This window comes from Pelophylax lessonae (genome assembly GCF_965119305.1).
Source record: "Pelophylax lessonae genome assembly, chromosome: 11".
NCBI classification, from domain to species: domain Eukaryota; kingdom Metazoa; phylum Chordata; class Amphibia; order Anura; family Ranidae; genus Pelophylax; species Pelophylax lessonae.
In genome coordinates this window covers 68,464,187-68,479,438 of record NC_138778.1, presented here as the reverse complement: position 1 = coordinate 68,479,438, position 15,252 = coordinate 68,464,187, and the positions used below count along the sequence as shown (strand labels likewise).

The 15,252-nt window shown below is 43.0% G+C and overlaps 1 protein-coding gene across 5 annotated transcripts in view; it reads left to right on the top strand.

The window, feature by feature from the left end:
* Window positions 1-14,487, top strand: part of SLC16A5 (solute carrier family 16 member 5) — a 134,634-nt gene extending 120,147 nt beyond the window's left edge. For all 5 annotated transcript variants that reach the window (XM_082272356.1, XM_082272358.1, XM_082272357.1 and 2 more), the window contains 2 exons: window positions 403-1,215; window positions 13,844-14,487. In XM_082272356.1, the coding sequence (XP_082128482.1) occupies window positions 403-1,215; window positions 13,844-14,076 (1,046 nt within the window). In that variant the 3' untranslated portion in view covers window positions 14,077-14,487. The remainder of the gene's footprint in view (window positions 1-402; window positions 1,216-13,843) is intronic.
* The last annotated feature ends 765 nt before the right edge of the window (window positions 14,488-15,252 follow it).

Below are 15,252 nucleotides of genomic sequence, written 5' to 3'. Positions count from 1 at the left end.
CATTGTTTTGATGAGGTTGGTCTGAAGGAACTCAGGTGGCCTGCGTGGGGCCCTGTCTCAAACCTTGCTAGACTGCTTTGAAAAGAACTGGAACGATGATTGTGAGCCAGATAGTCTTTTCAATATCAACCTTACCTCACAAATCCTCTTTTTTGGCTCAATAGACACAAATTCCCATGGCCACATTCCAAAATCATGTAAAAAAAGTGGGAGCTGCTGTTGCCACAAGTTGGATGTGGGCTGCATATTAATGTTTCTGGCTTTTAAACAGGATGTCCAAAAAACGTATATAGATGTAATGGACAGGTGTCCACCAATGTTTGGCCATATAGTATAGATTATGGCTGCATGGAATTGCCTGGCTGTACATGATGAGTTGTCTAATTTTTCTTTTATTTGTAGGTTTAGGGCTGTCTCTCAGCTTCCAAGCATCAGTCACGGTGCTTGGCTACTACTTTATCAAGCGGCGGACTTTGGCTAATGCTCTTGCCTCCACAGGAGCCTCCATAGGCATGGCTCTTTGGCCGCTGGTTTCCCAGTACCTCCTAGAGACAATGGGTTGGAGAGGATCCTTTATGATATTTGGTGGTATATTGCTTAACTGTTGTGTATGTGGAGCCGTAATGAGGCCAGTGAAAGCTCCACCAGCTGCCCCTGGAAAAGACACATCTTCTTCAACACACAATGGAACATCAGGTGGTGTAACAGAATTGGAACAGAGAAAAGGAATACAGAGATATATGGCTTTTGACCTACTGCTTAGACACAGGCGATACCAGATTTACACAATAGGTGTTACATGGATGGTTCTAGGCTTTGTTTTGCCACTTTTCTACCTGGTACCATATGCAACCAGCAATGGCATAGATGAAACCACTGCCGCACTGTTGCTCTCTCTTATTGGTTTTATCAATATTTTTGCACGCCCGGTGGCTGGAATCGTATCACAGCACAAGATGTTCTCAGGAAAACTCATTTACTTTTTCAGTTGTGCCGTAATTTTGAATGGACTCAGCAACCTGGTATGTGCCGCCTCAGCATCCTTTTCTGCCCTTCTGGTATATTGTGCCCTATATAGTCTCTCTATGAGTGTAATTGGAGCGCTGATTTTCCATGTGTTGATGGAAATAGTAGGAATGAAGAGATTCCCCGGAGCTTTTGGACTTTTTACCATTCTTGAAAGTGTTACACTCTTGGTTGGACCACCACTGGCAGGTAGGTGTTGAAACTAATTGTTGTTTTAGTAATAGAGCCATGTAGTTAAGTATGTGGTATATACAGGACATAATTAATTGATCTTTTTAATTTTTTGATTTGTTTCTAGGAAATGTAGACCAAACATTATATAACTTTGACTTTGCAGATTAGTTAGCCCAAAAAACTTCGGTATTCACAAATGAAGCCACTAATAAAGTAGTTTCCATGCTACTAGGATACATATTTTATTCAGAAGAAAAATCTGGATTTTTGTATGCTACAAATGGAGTTATAGGCACTCGCTGCATACAGGTTTACAGCTCAAACTTTATTATTTCTCACAGAATTAAATTAAAAGAATTGTAAAGTCAGTACCGTATTTTTCGGACCATAAGGCGCACCGGATTATAAGGCGCAGTATCAGTTAACAGTAAATTTTCAAACTATTTTCATATATAAGGCGCACCGGATTATAAGGCACACTTTTTTTGTGCAACGTTGATCCACACGGGTTTTATTGGCAGGTGCTCAAATTGCAAACATTTTTAATGGATCGGCGTAGCCTTTAAACGCAGCCTAAAAAGAATCAATACACTTAAAAAAAATACAGAGAAAAATCACTCACTTTTATTAAACTTTTAAACAGCTTTATTTTACAGCCGTCTCTATTCATCTTCCATGAAACCTTCGAACTCTTCATACTCCGTATCAGAGTTCATCAATCAATGTGAAACAGAAATTGTTTTGAGATCCCTTCAATACTCAAGGTTCATATATAAGGCGCACCGGATTATAAGGCGCACTGCTGGTTTTTGATCGAATTTTAGGATTTTAAGTGCGCCTTATAGTCCGAAAAATACGGTAGTTTGTTTTTATCCTAATGCATTTTATGCATTAAGATAAAAAGCCTTCTGTGTGTAGCAGCCCCCCTTGGCCCCCCTAACACTTACCTGAGGTCCCACTCTGTCCAGCGATGTCCACATGTGTCTCAGCCGTCCAAGATTCTCCCTCCTGATTGGACTTTACAATCGCTTTAAGTATTATTTAACCACTTTACCACTAGAGGATTTTGCTGTCTTACGTCTGGGCCACTTTTTGCGATTCGGCGCTGTGCGACTTTAACGGACAATTGCGCGGTCGTGCGACGCTGTACCCAAACAAAATTTACGTCCTTTTTTTCCCACAAACATAGCTTTCTTTTGGTGGTATTTGATCACCTGTGCGATTTTTACTTTTTGCGCTATAAACAAAAAATAGCGTTTATTTTGAAAAAATAACAATATTTTTAACATTTTTTTATATGAAATTCCCCCCAAAAAAATGTAAAAATCTAAATTTTTTTTAATTTTTGGCCAATTTGTTTTCTGCTACCTATGTTTGGTAAAAAAATTGCAATGAGCTTATTTTGATTGGTTTGCGCAAAAGTTATTGCGTTTACTAACTAAGGGAAAGATTTTTGTCATTTTTGGTTTTTTTTTTTTTTTTTAACGAGTAATGGCGGCGATCTGCGATTTTTTTTTTTTTTTTTTTTTTTTTTTTTTTTTTGCGGGACTGCAACATTGTGGCAGACAGATCGGACCCCTGACTGACATTTTTGACACTTTTGGGAGTACCAGTGACATTACTGCAGTAATCAGTGCTATAAATATGCACTGTTACTGTAAAAATGACACTGGCAGGGAAGGGGTTAATTTTATTGGAGAGGGAGGGATTAATGTATGCCTGGTGCTTACTGACGTGTGTGGTTGGAGGTGACTGAGTGAGTCAGGGACAGATCGGATGTTCAGCTATGCTGAACACTGCGATCTGTCACTCCCTGTCACTTAGGAGATCCGCCCGCTCTGTTTACACAGGCGGGCGGATCTCCAAACTAGATTCCCCTACGATCGAGTCCTCCCCTGGCCCGACTCCCGCTGTGACTGAAAACAGCGGGAGCGCGCCTCTGGCAGCGCGCGAGCGCTGCCTACAGGGGGAGGAGTCTAGCGACGTAGTACTACGTCGCTAGACGATAACGCGCCACGTTGCTGCAGTAGCAGCAACGTGAGCAGACGTTATGTGGTTAAATTAATACTTAAGAATTCATTAAATTAAAGCTAAACTCAAGCTAACACTATATAAGCAATTACAAAAAAAGAAAACAAAGGCAGCCACCACATCTAAGAAATGATAAGCTGCAATATAATACATGTTGTTTGGGTTTAATACTGCTTTAAGATGCATTTCCTAGCAGAAAATAGGTCAAAAATCACAACATGCTGGTGGATAGGACTATAAAGAGATAAAAATGGAAGACTTCATTTGGGCCAATACTTTTCTTTTTTTGCTCCTCTGACACTCCAATCACTCAGCAAATGGATAAAGCCTTGTGTGAGCTCCAAGTCGCTCTGTTTGAAACTTATGTAGGGCGCTCTGCCCCTGCAAATATGTGACAGCATTCAGCCCTAGTGACAGGCGCTCATATACCCAGTGCTGTATCAGACAGGGAAACAGGGACGGTGCAAGAATTTTTGTCTACTTAGGCGAACATAAATGGGTTTCTGTGAGCTTATCAAGCGATTTTTTTAGTGTGAAAGGCCCTTAGGCCTGAAGATTACTTAAAACCTCCAAAATATTATTTTTATTTTTTTTTAATGCGGATACCCTAGAGAATAAAGTTTTGGTAGCCCTAACTTTTTATGTTACACAACATTACATTAGCCCAACTGTTTATGAAAGGCGTAATTTCAGTAAAGAATACATTAACCTCCCAACCGCCCGCAGCCTTTTTACTGCGGCAGTGCGGCCCTCCTGCGCAAAGCGACGTAGACCTACGTCAGTCGCGCGCTTGCGGCTAGGGGGCGAGCGCGTGCCATCGGCAGCGGGGATGCCGATGCACGGGTCAGGCTGCTCCGAATGCCGCCTGACACCCGCGATCGTTGCCCGCTGAGAGAGAAGAACAGTCAGCTGTTGTAAACACAGCTGACCGTTCTTCTCTCTGGAATGATCACAGAGCCCCTGTGGTCCTTCTATATAGGATCACAGGTCTCTATGATCATTTCACACGCCAAGCCCCCCCACAGTTAGAATCACTCCCCTAGGCTCACATTTAACCCCTTGATCACCCACAATGTTAACCCCTTCCCTGCCAGTGTCATTATTACAGTAAGTGCATATTTTTAGCACTGATTACTGTAATAATATCACTGGTCCCCCCAAAAATGTCAAAAATGTCAGTTAGGGGGTCCAATCTGTCCACCGCAATTACTAGTAAAACCATTTAAAATACGCTTATTGCGATTTTTTTTTTTTTTTTACCGCCCTCGGCGGCCCACGATCACCCCCTAGCTCCTCCCAGGCAAGCGCCGTTCATGTATTGGACTTTGCCTGGGAGAGCCAGACTGCCGCCGTACATCTGCAGCGTGTGGTCGGCAAATGGTTAAGGGGGAAATCTTCCGGTCCAGAAGTGGTTAAAGTAAATTTCAGCGCATATAAATGCAATTTATTACCTAATTTTTTGGGTAAAAAAGAATAGATGAGGTTGTGCTGAGTAAACCCATATCAAACCTTAAAATTGCGTGGGTTCGCAATGCTTTATAAGCCCCTACAGGTCATCAGTTTAAAGTTACGCAGGAGCACTGGTGCTAAAATTATTGCTCTCATTGTTCCGTGCATGCTAATACATAACATGTGTAGGACAATCGCTATTTTCATATGTAGGTGCCCCAACGCACACATTTTTGTAGTTGGGGGGGCTCTAAAATAATTTTTTTCCATTTTTTCCTTATATGCTTAAAACCTTTTTGGTTTCATTTTTTATTTATTTTTACATAACTTTATTGCTATCACATAGGGGGCCAATAGCCCCCTATGTGATAGCATATACATTCAGGTCCATAAATATTGGGTACGTCGACACAATTCTAATCTTTTGGACTCTATACACCACCACAATGGATTTTACATGAACAAGATGTGCTTTAACTGCAGACTTTCAGCTTTAATTTGAGGGTATTTACATCCAAATCAGGTGAAAGGTGTAGGAATTACAACAGTTTGTATATGTGCCTCCCACTTTTTAAGGGACTAAAAGTAATGGGACAATTGGCTGCTCAGCTGTTCCATGGCCAGGTTGTGTTATTCCCTCATTATCCCATTTACAAGGAGCAGATAAAAGGTCCAGAGTTCATTTCAAGTGTGCTATTTGCATTTGGAATCTGTTGTCAACTCTCAATATGAGATCCAAAGAGCTGTCACTATCAGTGAAGCAAGCCATCATTAGGCTGAAAAAAACAAAACAAACCCATCAGAGAGATAGTAAAAACATTAGGTGTGGCCAAATCAACTGTTAGGAACATCCTTAAAAAGAAAGAATGCACCGGTGAGCTCAGCAACACCAAAAGACCCGGAAGACCACGGAAAACAACTGGGGTGGATGACCGAAGAATTCTTTCCCTGGTGAAGAAAACCTCCTTCACAACAGTTGGCCAGATCAAGAACACTCTCCAGGAGGTAGGTGTATGTGTGTCAAAGTCAACAATCAAGAGAAGACTTCACCAGAGTGAATACAGAGGGTTCACCACATGATGCAAACCATTGGTGAGCCTCAAAAACAGGAAGGCCAGATTAGAGTTTGCCAAACAACATCTAAAAAAGCCTTCACAGTTCTGGAACACCATCCTATGGACAGATGAGACCAAGATCAACTTGTACCAGAATGATGGGAAGAGAAAAGTATGAAGAAGGAAAGGAACTGCTCATGATCCATAGCATACCACCTCCTCGATGAAGCATGGTGGTGGTAGTATCATGGAGTGGACATGTTTGGCTGCCAATGGAACAGGTTCCCTGGTATTTATTGATGATGTGACTGCTGACAAAAGCAGCAGGATGAATTCTGAAGTGTTTCAGGCAATATTATCTGCTCATATTCAGCCAAATGCTTCAAAACTCATTATACGGAGCTTCACAGTGCAGATGGACAATGACCCGAAGCATACTGCGAAAGCAACCAAAGAGTTTTTTAAGGGAAAGAAGTGGAAAGTTATGCAATGGCCAAGTCAATCACCTGACCTGAATCCAACATGCATTTCACTTGCTGAAGACAAAACTGAAGAGAAAATGCCCCAAGAACAAGCAGGAACTGAAGACAGTTGCAGTAGAGGCCTGGCAGAGCATCACCAGGGATCATACCCAGCATCTGGTGATGTCTATGCGTTCCAAACTTCAGGCTCTAATTGACTGCAAAGGATTCGCAACCAAGTATTAAAAAGTGAAAGTTTGATTTATGATTGTTAATCTGTCCCATTACTTCTGGTCCCTTAAAAAGTCGGAGGCACATATACAAACTGTTGTAATTCCTTCACCTGATTTTGATGTAAAATACCCTCAAATTAAAGCTGAAAGTCTGCAGTTAAAGCACATCTTTTTTGTTTCATTTCAAATCCATTGTGGTGGTGTATAGAGCCAAAAAGATTAGAATTGTGTCGATGTCCCAATATTTATGGACCTGACTGTATTTGACAGGTTCTCCTTATGGAGATACCTGGGGGTCTATTAGACCCTGGAGGTCTCCTCTCTAATCCACTGAAGCTGATGGAACACGGATTGTGTTCCATCAGTTGCTTGCCCCAGCACTGATCCCGGAGAATGAAAGCTCCAGTCCAGAAAGTGACGTCATACACCTCTCTTCCCTGTCTGCATACAGGAGGGAGGCTGATTGGACCTATTTTTGTTGATATAATTTTTATATCTTATGAATGTATGTTTTATCATGCACAAGCTGGGATGTTTAATGATACATTGGATTGTGAGTACTTAAAGTAATAGTGCACCCTTTTTTTGGAGTTTTGGTTATTTGTCTTGTATTCAGACACTATAGTGCAGCTCAGGGGCGGACTGAGCCGGGGGGCAGGGAGGCAATTGCCCTCCTGGCCGCTCTGATGCCTCCCAAAAAGGCCACTTGCTCCGCACTGCTTCCACCACTGCAGACAGGCATCACACCCGCCAGCTGCCGCTACACTGTGTTGTACTTGCAGAGCTGCAGGGGAGTGGTACGAGTATGCTGTGTGTGCTCCTGCACCTAGCTGGCAAAAGTCCAACACAGTCACTTCCCTGTCAGGCGGAGTGATCTCCGCCCAACACTCTGCCTGACAGGAGCTTCCTATTCCCGGCCTGGCGTGATGTCATTTAGAAGCCAGGAGGCGGGAAGAAAGAGCAGAGGAGAGTGCTGCTGCTGCTGCTGTTAAGACCTGCAAGGAGTCATGAAGCCCTGTGCAACAGTGCAAGTTAGTTTGAAGAGGCTAATACACCTTACTTAAGACACTGTGAACTGGCTGAAGTGATTAAACTCGTTGGGTAATTTACAATGCTGTTTGTAATATGCAGCATGGAGGGGGTTAATGTACTGCTACTGGCCACTGATGCATTAGTGACCAGTGGCAGTTAATTAACCCCTTTGTGCTGCATCAGTGGCAGTGGTATCATCCGTGTTAATTAACCCCTTTGTGCTGCATTAGTTGCAGTGGCACCAGTGTCAGTGTTAATTAACCACTGTGTGGTGCAGCATGAAATGGTTTATAAACACTGACACTGGTGCCACTAATGCAGCACAAAGGGTTTACGTAATAACTGCCACTGGTTGCTAATGCATCAGTGACCAGTGGTGTATTTTATTTTTGTGATGCCCTAGGCACGACTAAAATCGGGCACTCCCACCATCTACATTTGTCCCACCCCAGCCGCAGTATACTGTTCTTGTCTCGGGGTCTGATGAGGAAGCCACAGCTGTTCACAGACTAGTGAATGGCTGCGGATTCCTCATCGGACCCTGAGACCAGTGGTGTATTTAGGTTTTGTGCTGCCCTAGGCCTGACTAAACTTGTGCAACCCCTTATTTAAATATGACCCACCCCTTCCTAAGGGGTTCTTCACTGTAAGAGCGGTAAGGATGTGGAATTCTCTTCCGCAAGCAGTCGTATCAGCGGGGAGCCTTGATAGTTTCAAAAAACTATTGGATGGACACCTTAAAGACCACAACATACAGGGGTATACAATGTACGGTTAAAAGCAAACACACACACACATCATAGGTTGAACTGGATGGACTTGTGTCTTTTTTCAGCCTCACTAACTATGTAACTATGTAACTATGTATTCCTGTAAAGGCCACACCCCTTCCTGTTTCTGACCCGTTCTGTCATCTGTAAACCACAGACCACAACCACAGTGTATCAGTGCCCATCAGCGTAGCCCCATCAGTTCCCCTAAGTTCGGCCTCATCAGTGCCCAACAGTGCAACCTTATCGGTGCCGCCTCATTACTGCTCATCAGTGCAGCAAATCAGTGTAGCCTCATCAGTGACCATCAGTAAAGCCCCATCAGTGGCTGCCACTGATTGTAATTATAGGAATATTTCACTTATTTGTATAATGACTAGGACGTCCATAGTCATTATACAAATAAGTGAAATAATCAGTGGCAGCAAACACAAGTCCAAATATCTTATAAGATTGGAGTAATCTTACTAACCCAGTGACATATTGCGATAGGACATATGAGGTGAGCAGGACCAAACTATTATTACCATCATATACAATTAAAAGTCTTAATTGTATATGATGCAATTCAATATGCTTGCTCAAGGACAAGGATGTTTAAAGAAATTAAATTATATTATTGACATAATGCCTGCCATACCTGGGAGCAGAGGAGGGTAGGTGGAGCATTAGGCTGCAGTGCCACACTTATTAGCATTGGGGGCCGTCGGGCCAGCTGTATTGGGTGTGGTTGGCGGCCTGCGGTCTGTCCGAATGTCCTCCCCCACTGGTATTATCATACTGGCAGGTAGCAGTGTGAGTGCTTTATGTGGGTGCCAGACTGATTTGGCACCTGGAACCTGCCCTCTGGCCCAATTCGCCCCATAAGACTGGCACTATACTAAAAGTGTAGCGTAAGCCGGCGAAGACCCTTTTCGTGCAGGAGCAGGGAGGAAGCTGCCCCCCCTGCAAAGTGCCGCTCTAGGCCTGGGCCTTGTTGGCCTAGGCCACGATACAGCACTGCCTGAGACATGAGGGCAGAGGATAGGGTCAGCAGGGCCGAGGATGTGGTGGCCACTGATCAGGAGCAATGATGAAGCTGCAATGATGATGCGACACTGATGGGCACTAATAGGCAGCACTGAAGGGCACTGAATGGGGGCACTGATAAGGCTGAGCTGATGGGCACTGGTGAGGCTGCATTGATGGGCTCTGATGAGGCTGCACTGATGAGGCTGAGCCAATGGGCAATTGTGAGGCTGCATTGATGGGCACTGGTCAGGCTGCATTGGTGGACACTGGTGAGGCTGCATTGATGGGCCCTGATGAGGCTAAGCTTATGGGCAATGGTGAGGCTGCATTGATAGGCACTGATCAGGCTGCATTGATGGGCACTGGTGAGGCTGCTTTGATGGGCACTAATCAGGCTGCTTTGATGGGCACTAATCAGGCTGCTTTGATGGGCACTGATCAGGCTGCATTGATGGGCACAAATCAGGCTGCATCGATGGACACTTGTGCGGCTGCATTGATGGGCACTGATCAGGTTGCATTGATGGGCACTGATCAGACTGGATTGATGGGCACTGGTGCGGCTGCATTGATGGCCACTGATGCGACTGCATTGATGGCCACTGGTGCGGCTGCATTGATGGCCACTGGTGCGGCTGTATTGATGGCCACTGGTGAGACTGCATTGATGGGCACTGATCAGGTTGCATTGATGGGCACCGATGAGGCTGAGCTGATGGGCAATGATGAGGTTGCACTGATGGCATACACAGAGAAAGAGACCCCCTAAATGGGACTGTAACGGGTACTGACTCATATGTATCAAAAAATAAAATTTCTATTTATACAAACAATATATACAAAAAATTGGCAAATGAGCATAATAATACACAAGTGCACAATGTAAAAACTTAAGAAATGACAAACTGTATACAATTCAGCTAAAATGTGACTGTGCCAACATGGAGGAACCTGAGGTTAGGTACTGGAGACCCTACGCATTTCAAAGCAAATCTTCCTCAGGGGTCTTTAGACCGTGGTTCCAATTTTTTAAATGTTCTATAAATAAAGAAACATGTTAGTTTACAATATATTTATTGATCATCACAATTTATTTTTCAGGAAATGTCATTTTCACTATTTCCATACACATACCATGTATTGCGTCACAGTTCTGAACAAAAGTCGCCTTAGTTTAAAAATTTTGATTGTTCAACACCACCAGGAGTAGCATGCCCGGAAATGTTCCAAGAGACCGCATAGAACGTCTTTACCCTCCCCAACACCACAGATAGAAGGGTGTGGGTTAAGACAGTGCTGAGTATGAGTATGGGGGAAGAGGGAGAAGGGGTCGGATCGTCACAGCATCACATGGGGTCCATAAAAAGACAACACTTGGTCATCCAGATTGCAATTCTGAAAAATTAAAGATATATATATATGTATAAAAAAGTGAGTGTAATAAACTGACCATTGCGCATAAACATGAATTGATGCGCAATTGTCAGACTTTGGGCATTTCACCTTTGTTTATCTAGCATATGCTAGATAAACAAAGGTGAAATGCCCAAAGTCTGACAATTGCGCATCAATTCATGTTTATGCGCAATGGTCAGTTTATTACACTCACTTTTTTATACATATATATATATCTTTAATTTTTCAGAATTGCAATCTGGATGACCAAGTGTTGTCTTTTTATGGACCCCATGTGATGCTGTGACGATCCGACCCCTTCTCCCTCTTCCCCCATACTCATACTCAGCACTGTCTTAACCCACACCCTTCTATCTGTGGTGTTGGGGAGGGTAAAGACGTTCTATGCGGTCTCTTGGAACATTTCCGGGCATGCTACTCCTGGTGGTGTTGAACAATCAAAATTTTTAAGGCGACTTTTGTTCAGAACTGTGACGCAATACATGGTATGTGTATGGAAATAATGAAAATGACATTTCCTGAAAAATAAATTGTGATGATCAATATATTGTAAACTAACATGTTTCTTTATTTATAGAACATTTAAAAAATTGGAACCATGGTCTAAAGACCCCTGAGGAAGATTTACTTTGAAACGCGTAGGGTCTCCAGTACCTAACCTCAGGTTCCTCCATGTTGGCACAGTCACATTTTAGCTGAATTGTATACAGTCGTCATTTCTTAAGTTTTTACATTGTGTACTTGTGTATTATTATGCTCATTTTCCATTTTTTTGTATATATTGTTTGTATAAATAAAATTTCTATTTTTTGATACATATGAGTCAGTACCCGTTACAGTCCCATTTAGGGGGTCTCTTTCCCTGTGTATGCCTACTATTTAGTAAAAGGATGAGGGCAGACTTACTCATTACTCCTCTTCTCATACCCAACCTCCACACCCATTTTTCAAGGTTGCACTGATGGGCAATGATGAGGTTGCACTGATGGGCACTGATGAGGCGAAGCTGATGGGCACCGATGAGGCTAAGCTGATGGGCACTGGTGAGGCTGCACTAATAGGCACTGAGGCTGCATTGATGGGCACTGATCAAGCTGCACTGATGAACACTGATTACACTGCATTGATGGACAATGATCAGGCTACATTGGTGGACACTGGTGAGGCTGCATTGATGGGCACTGATCAGGCTGAGCTGATGAGCATTAGTGAGGCTGCATTAATGGGCACTTATCCGGCTGCATTGGTGGACACTGATGAGGCTACATTAATGGGCACTGATGAGGCTGAGCTGATGATCACCGGTGAGGCTACATTTATGGGCACTGATGAGGTTGCACTGATGGGCACTGGTGAGCCTGCAATGATGCATTATTTTTGTTAAACCTCCTTTGTTTTATGTTACCCCATTGTATCATATTTGTCTTGCTTCATAACACCAATATCCATTATAAAACCAGGTGGGCATGGATGGTGAGCTGATTCGGTGGTTCAGTGGGCCAGTTGACTGGACTTGCCCCCCCAGGCCTCAGGCTGCCAGCCCTCCCCTGGTGCAGCTGTTAAGATATTCACACAGATATCTTGCATGGCACACTTATGCCACAGTACTTACACTTTTAGGGGTGCGTCACCCACAGAGTTCAGGGCTCAGATTCAGTGGAGGAATTTCAGGTGGCAGAGCCAGTACAGGAATCGCTGCTTGCAGGTAGCAAGGTTCCGTGGGATATGAAATAAAAAAATGTAATTCATTTAAATTAATTTAATTAGAAATTAAAAGTAAACAATAGAGCAGAAGCTGCGAAGCATGCAGGGAATCCAGGAAGCTGTGGAAATCGATGGCCATCAGACAGGCAGATCTCACAACATGCAATTAGATTTTTCAAGTATGCTTATATTGGATTGTTAACGATAACTCTTGTTTGTATTGTTTTACAATGCTGATCTTATAAAATGAAAATGTGTTCTCTGACCATAGATCTCCATTAACCACTTGACGTCTGCTCACATTGCTGCTACTGCAGCAATGTGGCTCGTTATCGTCCAGCGACGTAGACCTACGCTGGACTCCTCCCTCTGTAGGAGGCGCTCGCGCGCCGCCGGAGGCGCGCTCCCGCTGTTTTCAGTCACAGCGGGAGTCGGGCCAGGGGAGGAGCGGCGGCCATCGCCGCTGCTCTTCCCCGATCGTTGGGGAATCGAGTGTGGAGATCCGCCCGCTTGTGTAAACATAGCGGGCGGATCTCCTAAGTGACAGGCAGGGACAGATAGCATGGTTCAGCATAGCTGAACATGTGATCTGTCCCTGACTCACTCAGTCACCTCCCCGCACACACGTTAGTAAGCACCAGGCATACATTAACCCCTCCCTCTCCAATAAAATTAACCCCTTCCCTGCCAGTGTCATTTTTACAGTAACAGTGCATATATATAGCCCTGATTACTGCAGTAGTAATGTCACTGGTACCCCCAAAAGTGTAAAAAATGTCAGTCAAGGGTCCGATCTGTCCGCCGAAATGTCGCAGTCCCGCAAAATAAAATCGCACATCGCCACCATTACTCGTTAAAAAAAAAACTACCAAAAATGACAGAAATCTTTCCCTTAGTTAGTAAAAGCAATAACTTTTGCGCAAACCAATCAAAATACGCTTATTGTGATTTTTTTTTACCAAACATATGTAGCAGAAAACAAATTGGCCAAAAATTTTAAAAAAATGTGTTTTCTTTTACATTTTTTGGGGGGGGAATTTCATATAAAAAAATGTTAAAAATATTATTTTTTCAAACTAAACGCAAAAAGTAAAAATCGCACAGGTGATCAAATACCACCAAAAGAAAGCTCTGTTTGTGGGAAAAAAAGGACGTAAATTTCGTTTGGGTACAGCGTTGCACGACTGCGCAATTGTCAGTTAAAGTCGCACAGCGCCGAATTCGCAAAAAGTGGCCTGGATGTAAGACAGCAAAATCCTCCGGTGGTAAAGTGGTTAAATCCCACCCCTTTTGTCTTCAATTATAACTACAAAAAACCGTCTTACTTTGGACTTTACTGGTACCAGAAAGAGACAGCCACACATCTCTACCAGGCAGCGTTGTGTTATATGTTCTATGCTGAACTCATTTTTCTGCCTATGTTCTGTTGGTTAGATAGCTGTTCTGAATTTTCGTTAATGTGTCCACCTCTATTTCCGCAGGTTTCCTCGTAGACATCACTGGACAATATAGTTTAGTTTTCTACTTCACTTGTATTGCTGTGGCCTCATCTGGACTTTTCATGCTCATAGCCTCCTACATCATCGACAGAAAGGAGGCACAATCCAATCAAAAACCTGTGAACATATCAGAAGAAAAAGCCAATGACAATCACAAAAACATTATCTATAAACCTGCCAAACAGGAGAATTGTACACAAACCAACTTGGTATGAAGTATGACGTGTTTTTCTAAGACTCCATCTAGATTCCATAAAGAGGAATTGTGGACAATGTAACATCGGCACTTTAAGTGAGTACTGGGGGTAGTTGGTCCCAGTACGTCTCTTTTTTAGGCCTAGCACAATGCCTCCACTCCAAGAGAGTAAAGGTATGTTTAGAAGAAAGAAGCTTGAGCTTTTAGATAGATGGCTTTTTTACTGACAGAGGTACAAACAGGGAATAACAATAAGTATCTCTCCATGCCTCCAAAGTAAGCCAAGGCTTTATATCAATGGAATATGTTACACATTTCTGATTTAGACCTGCAGCCCCTAACATACATTGATATGGGTAAAACATAAAGATGAACTGAAATATTACTGAAAATTTAAAAAAAATAATTAAGATGAACTCAAAGCAGATATTAAAAACACCAATGGATGCAATTATGTATTTAATATATAAAAATATTTAATGTTTATTTAAATGCAGCTAGCAAAGACACCTGAATTTTACTTAATTTTTGGCCTCTAGTTATCCCCTGTACAGTAACTCTCACACCAGAAGTCAACCAGGTGTCCTGCACTCACATATGCTGACAAGGAACATGCTGTCTGGAGGAGAGAGCAGAGAGATGACTTCATCTGTGTATTGCCGCTCCTTCATTGTCAAATCACAGGCTGGGCCAAGGAGATTACCTAGCCATGTTGCCTAATTGTAACAGTGAAACGTTAGCAGTGAAACATCCGGTCACCAGGTTGGCTATGCTGGGTGGTAGACCTATATATACAGTACCTCACAAAAGTGAGAACACGCCTGACATTTTTGTAAATATTTTGTTATATTTTTTCATGTGACATCACTGAAGAAATAACACTTTGCTACAATGTAAAGTGTACAGCTTGTATAACAAATTTGCTGTCCCCTCAAAATAACTCAACACATAGCCATTAATGTCTAAACCGTTGGCAACAAAAGTGAGTACACCCCTAAGTGACAATGTCCAAATTGGGCCCAATTAGCCATTTTCCCTCCCCGGTGTCATGTGACTCCTTAGTGTTAGAAAAGTCTCAGGTGTGAATGGGGAGCAGGTGTGTTGAATTTGGTTTTATCGCTCTCACTCTCTCATACTGGTCGCTGGAAGCTCAACATGGCACCTCATGGCAAAGAACTCTCTGAGGATCTGAAAA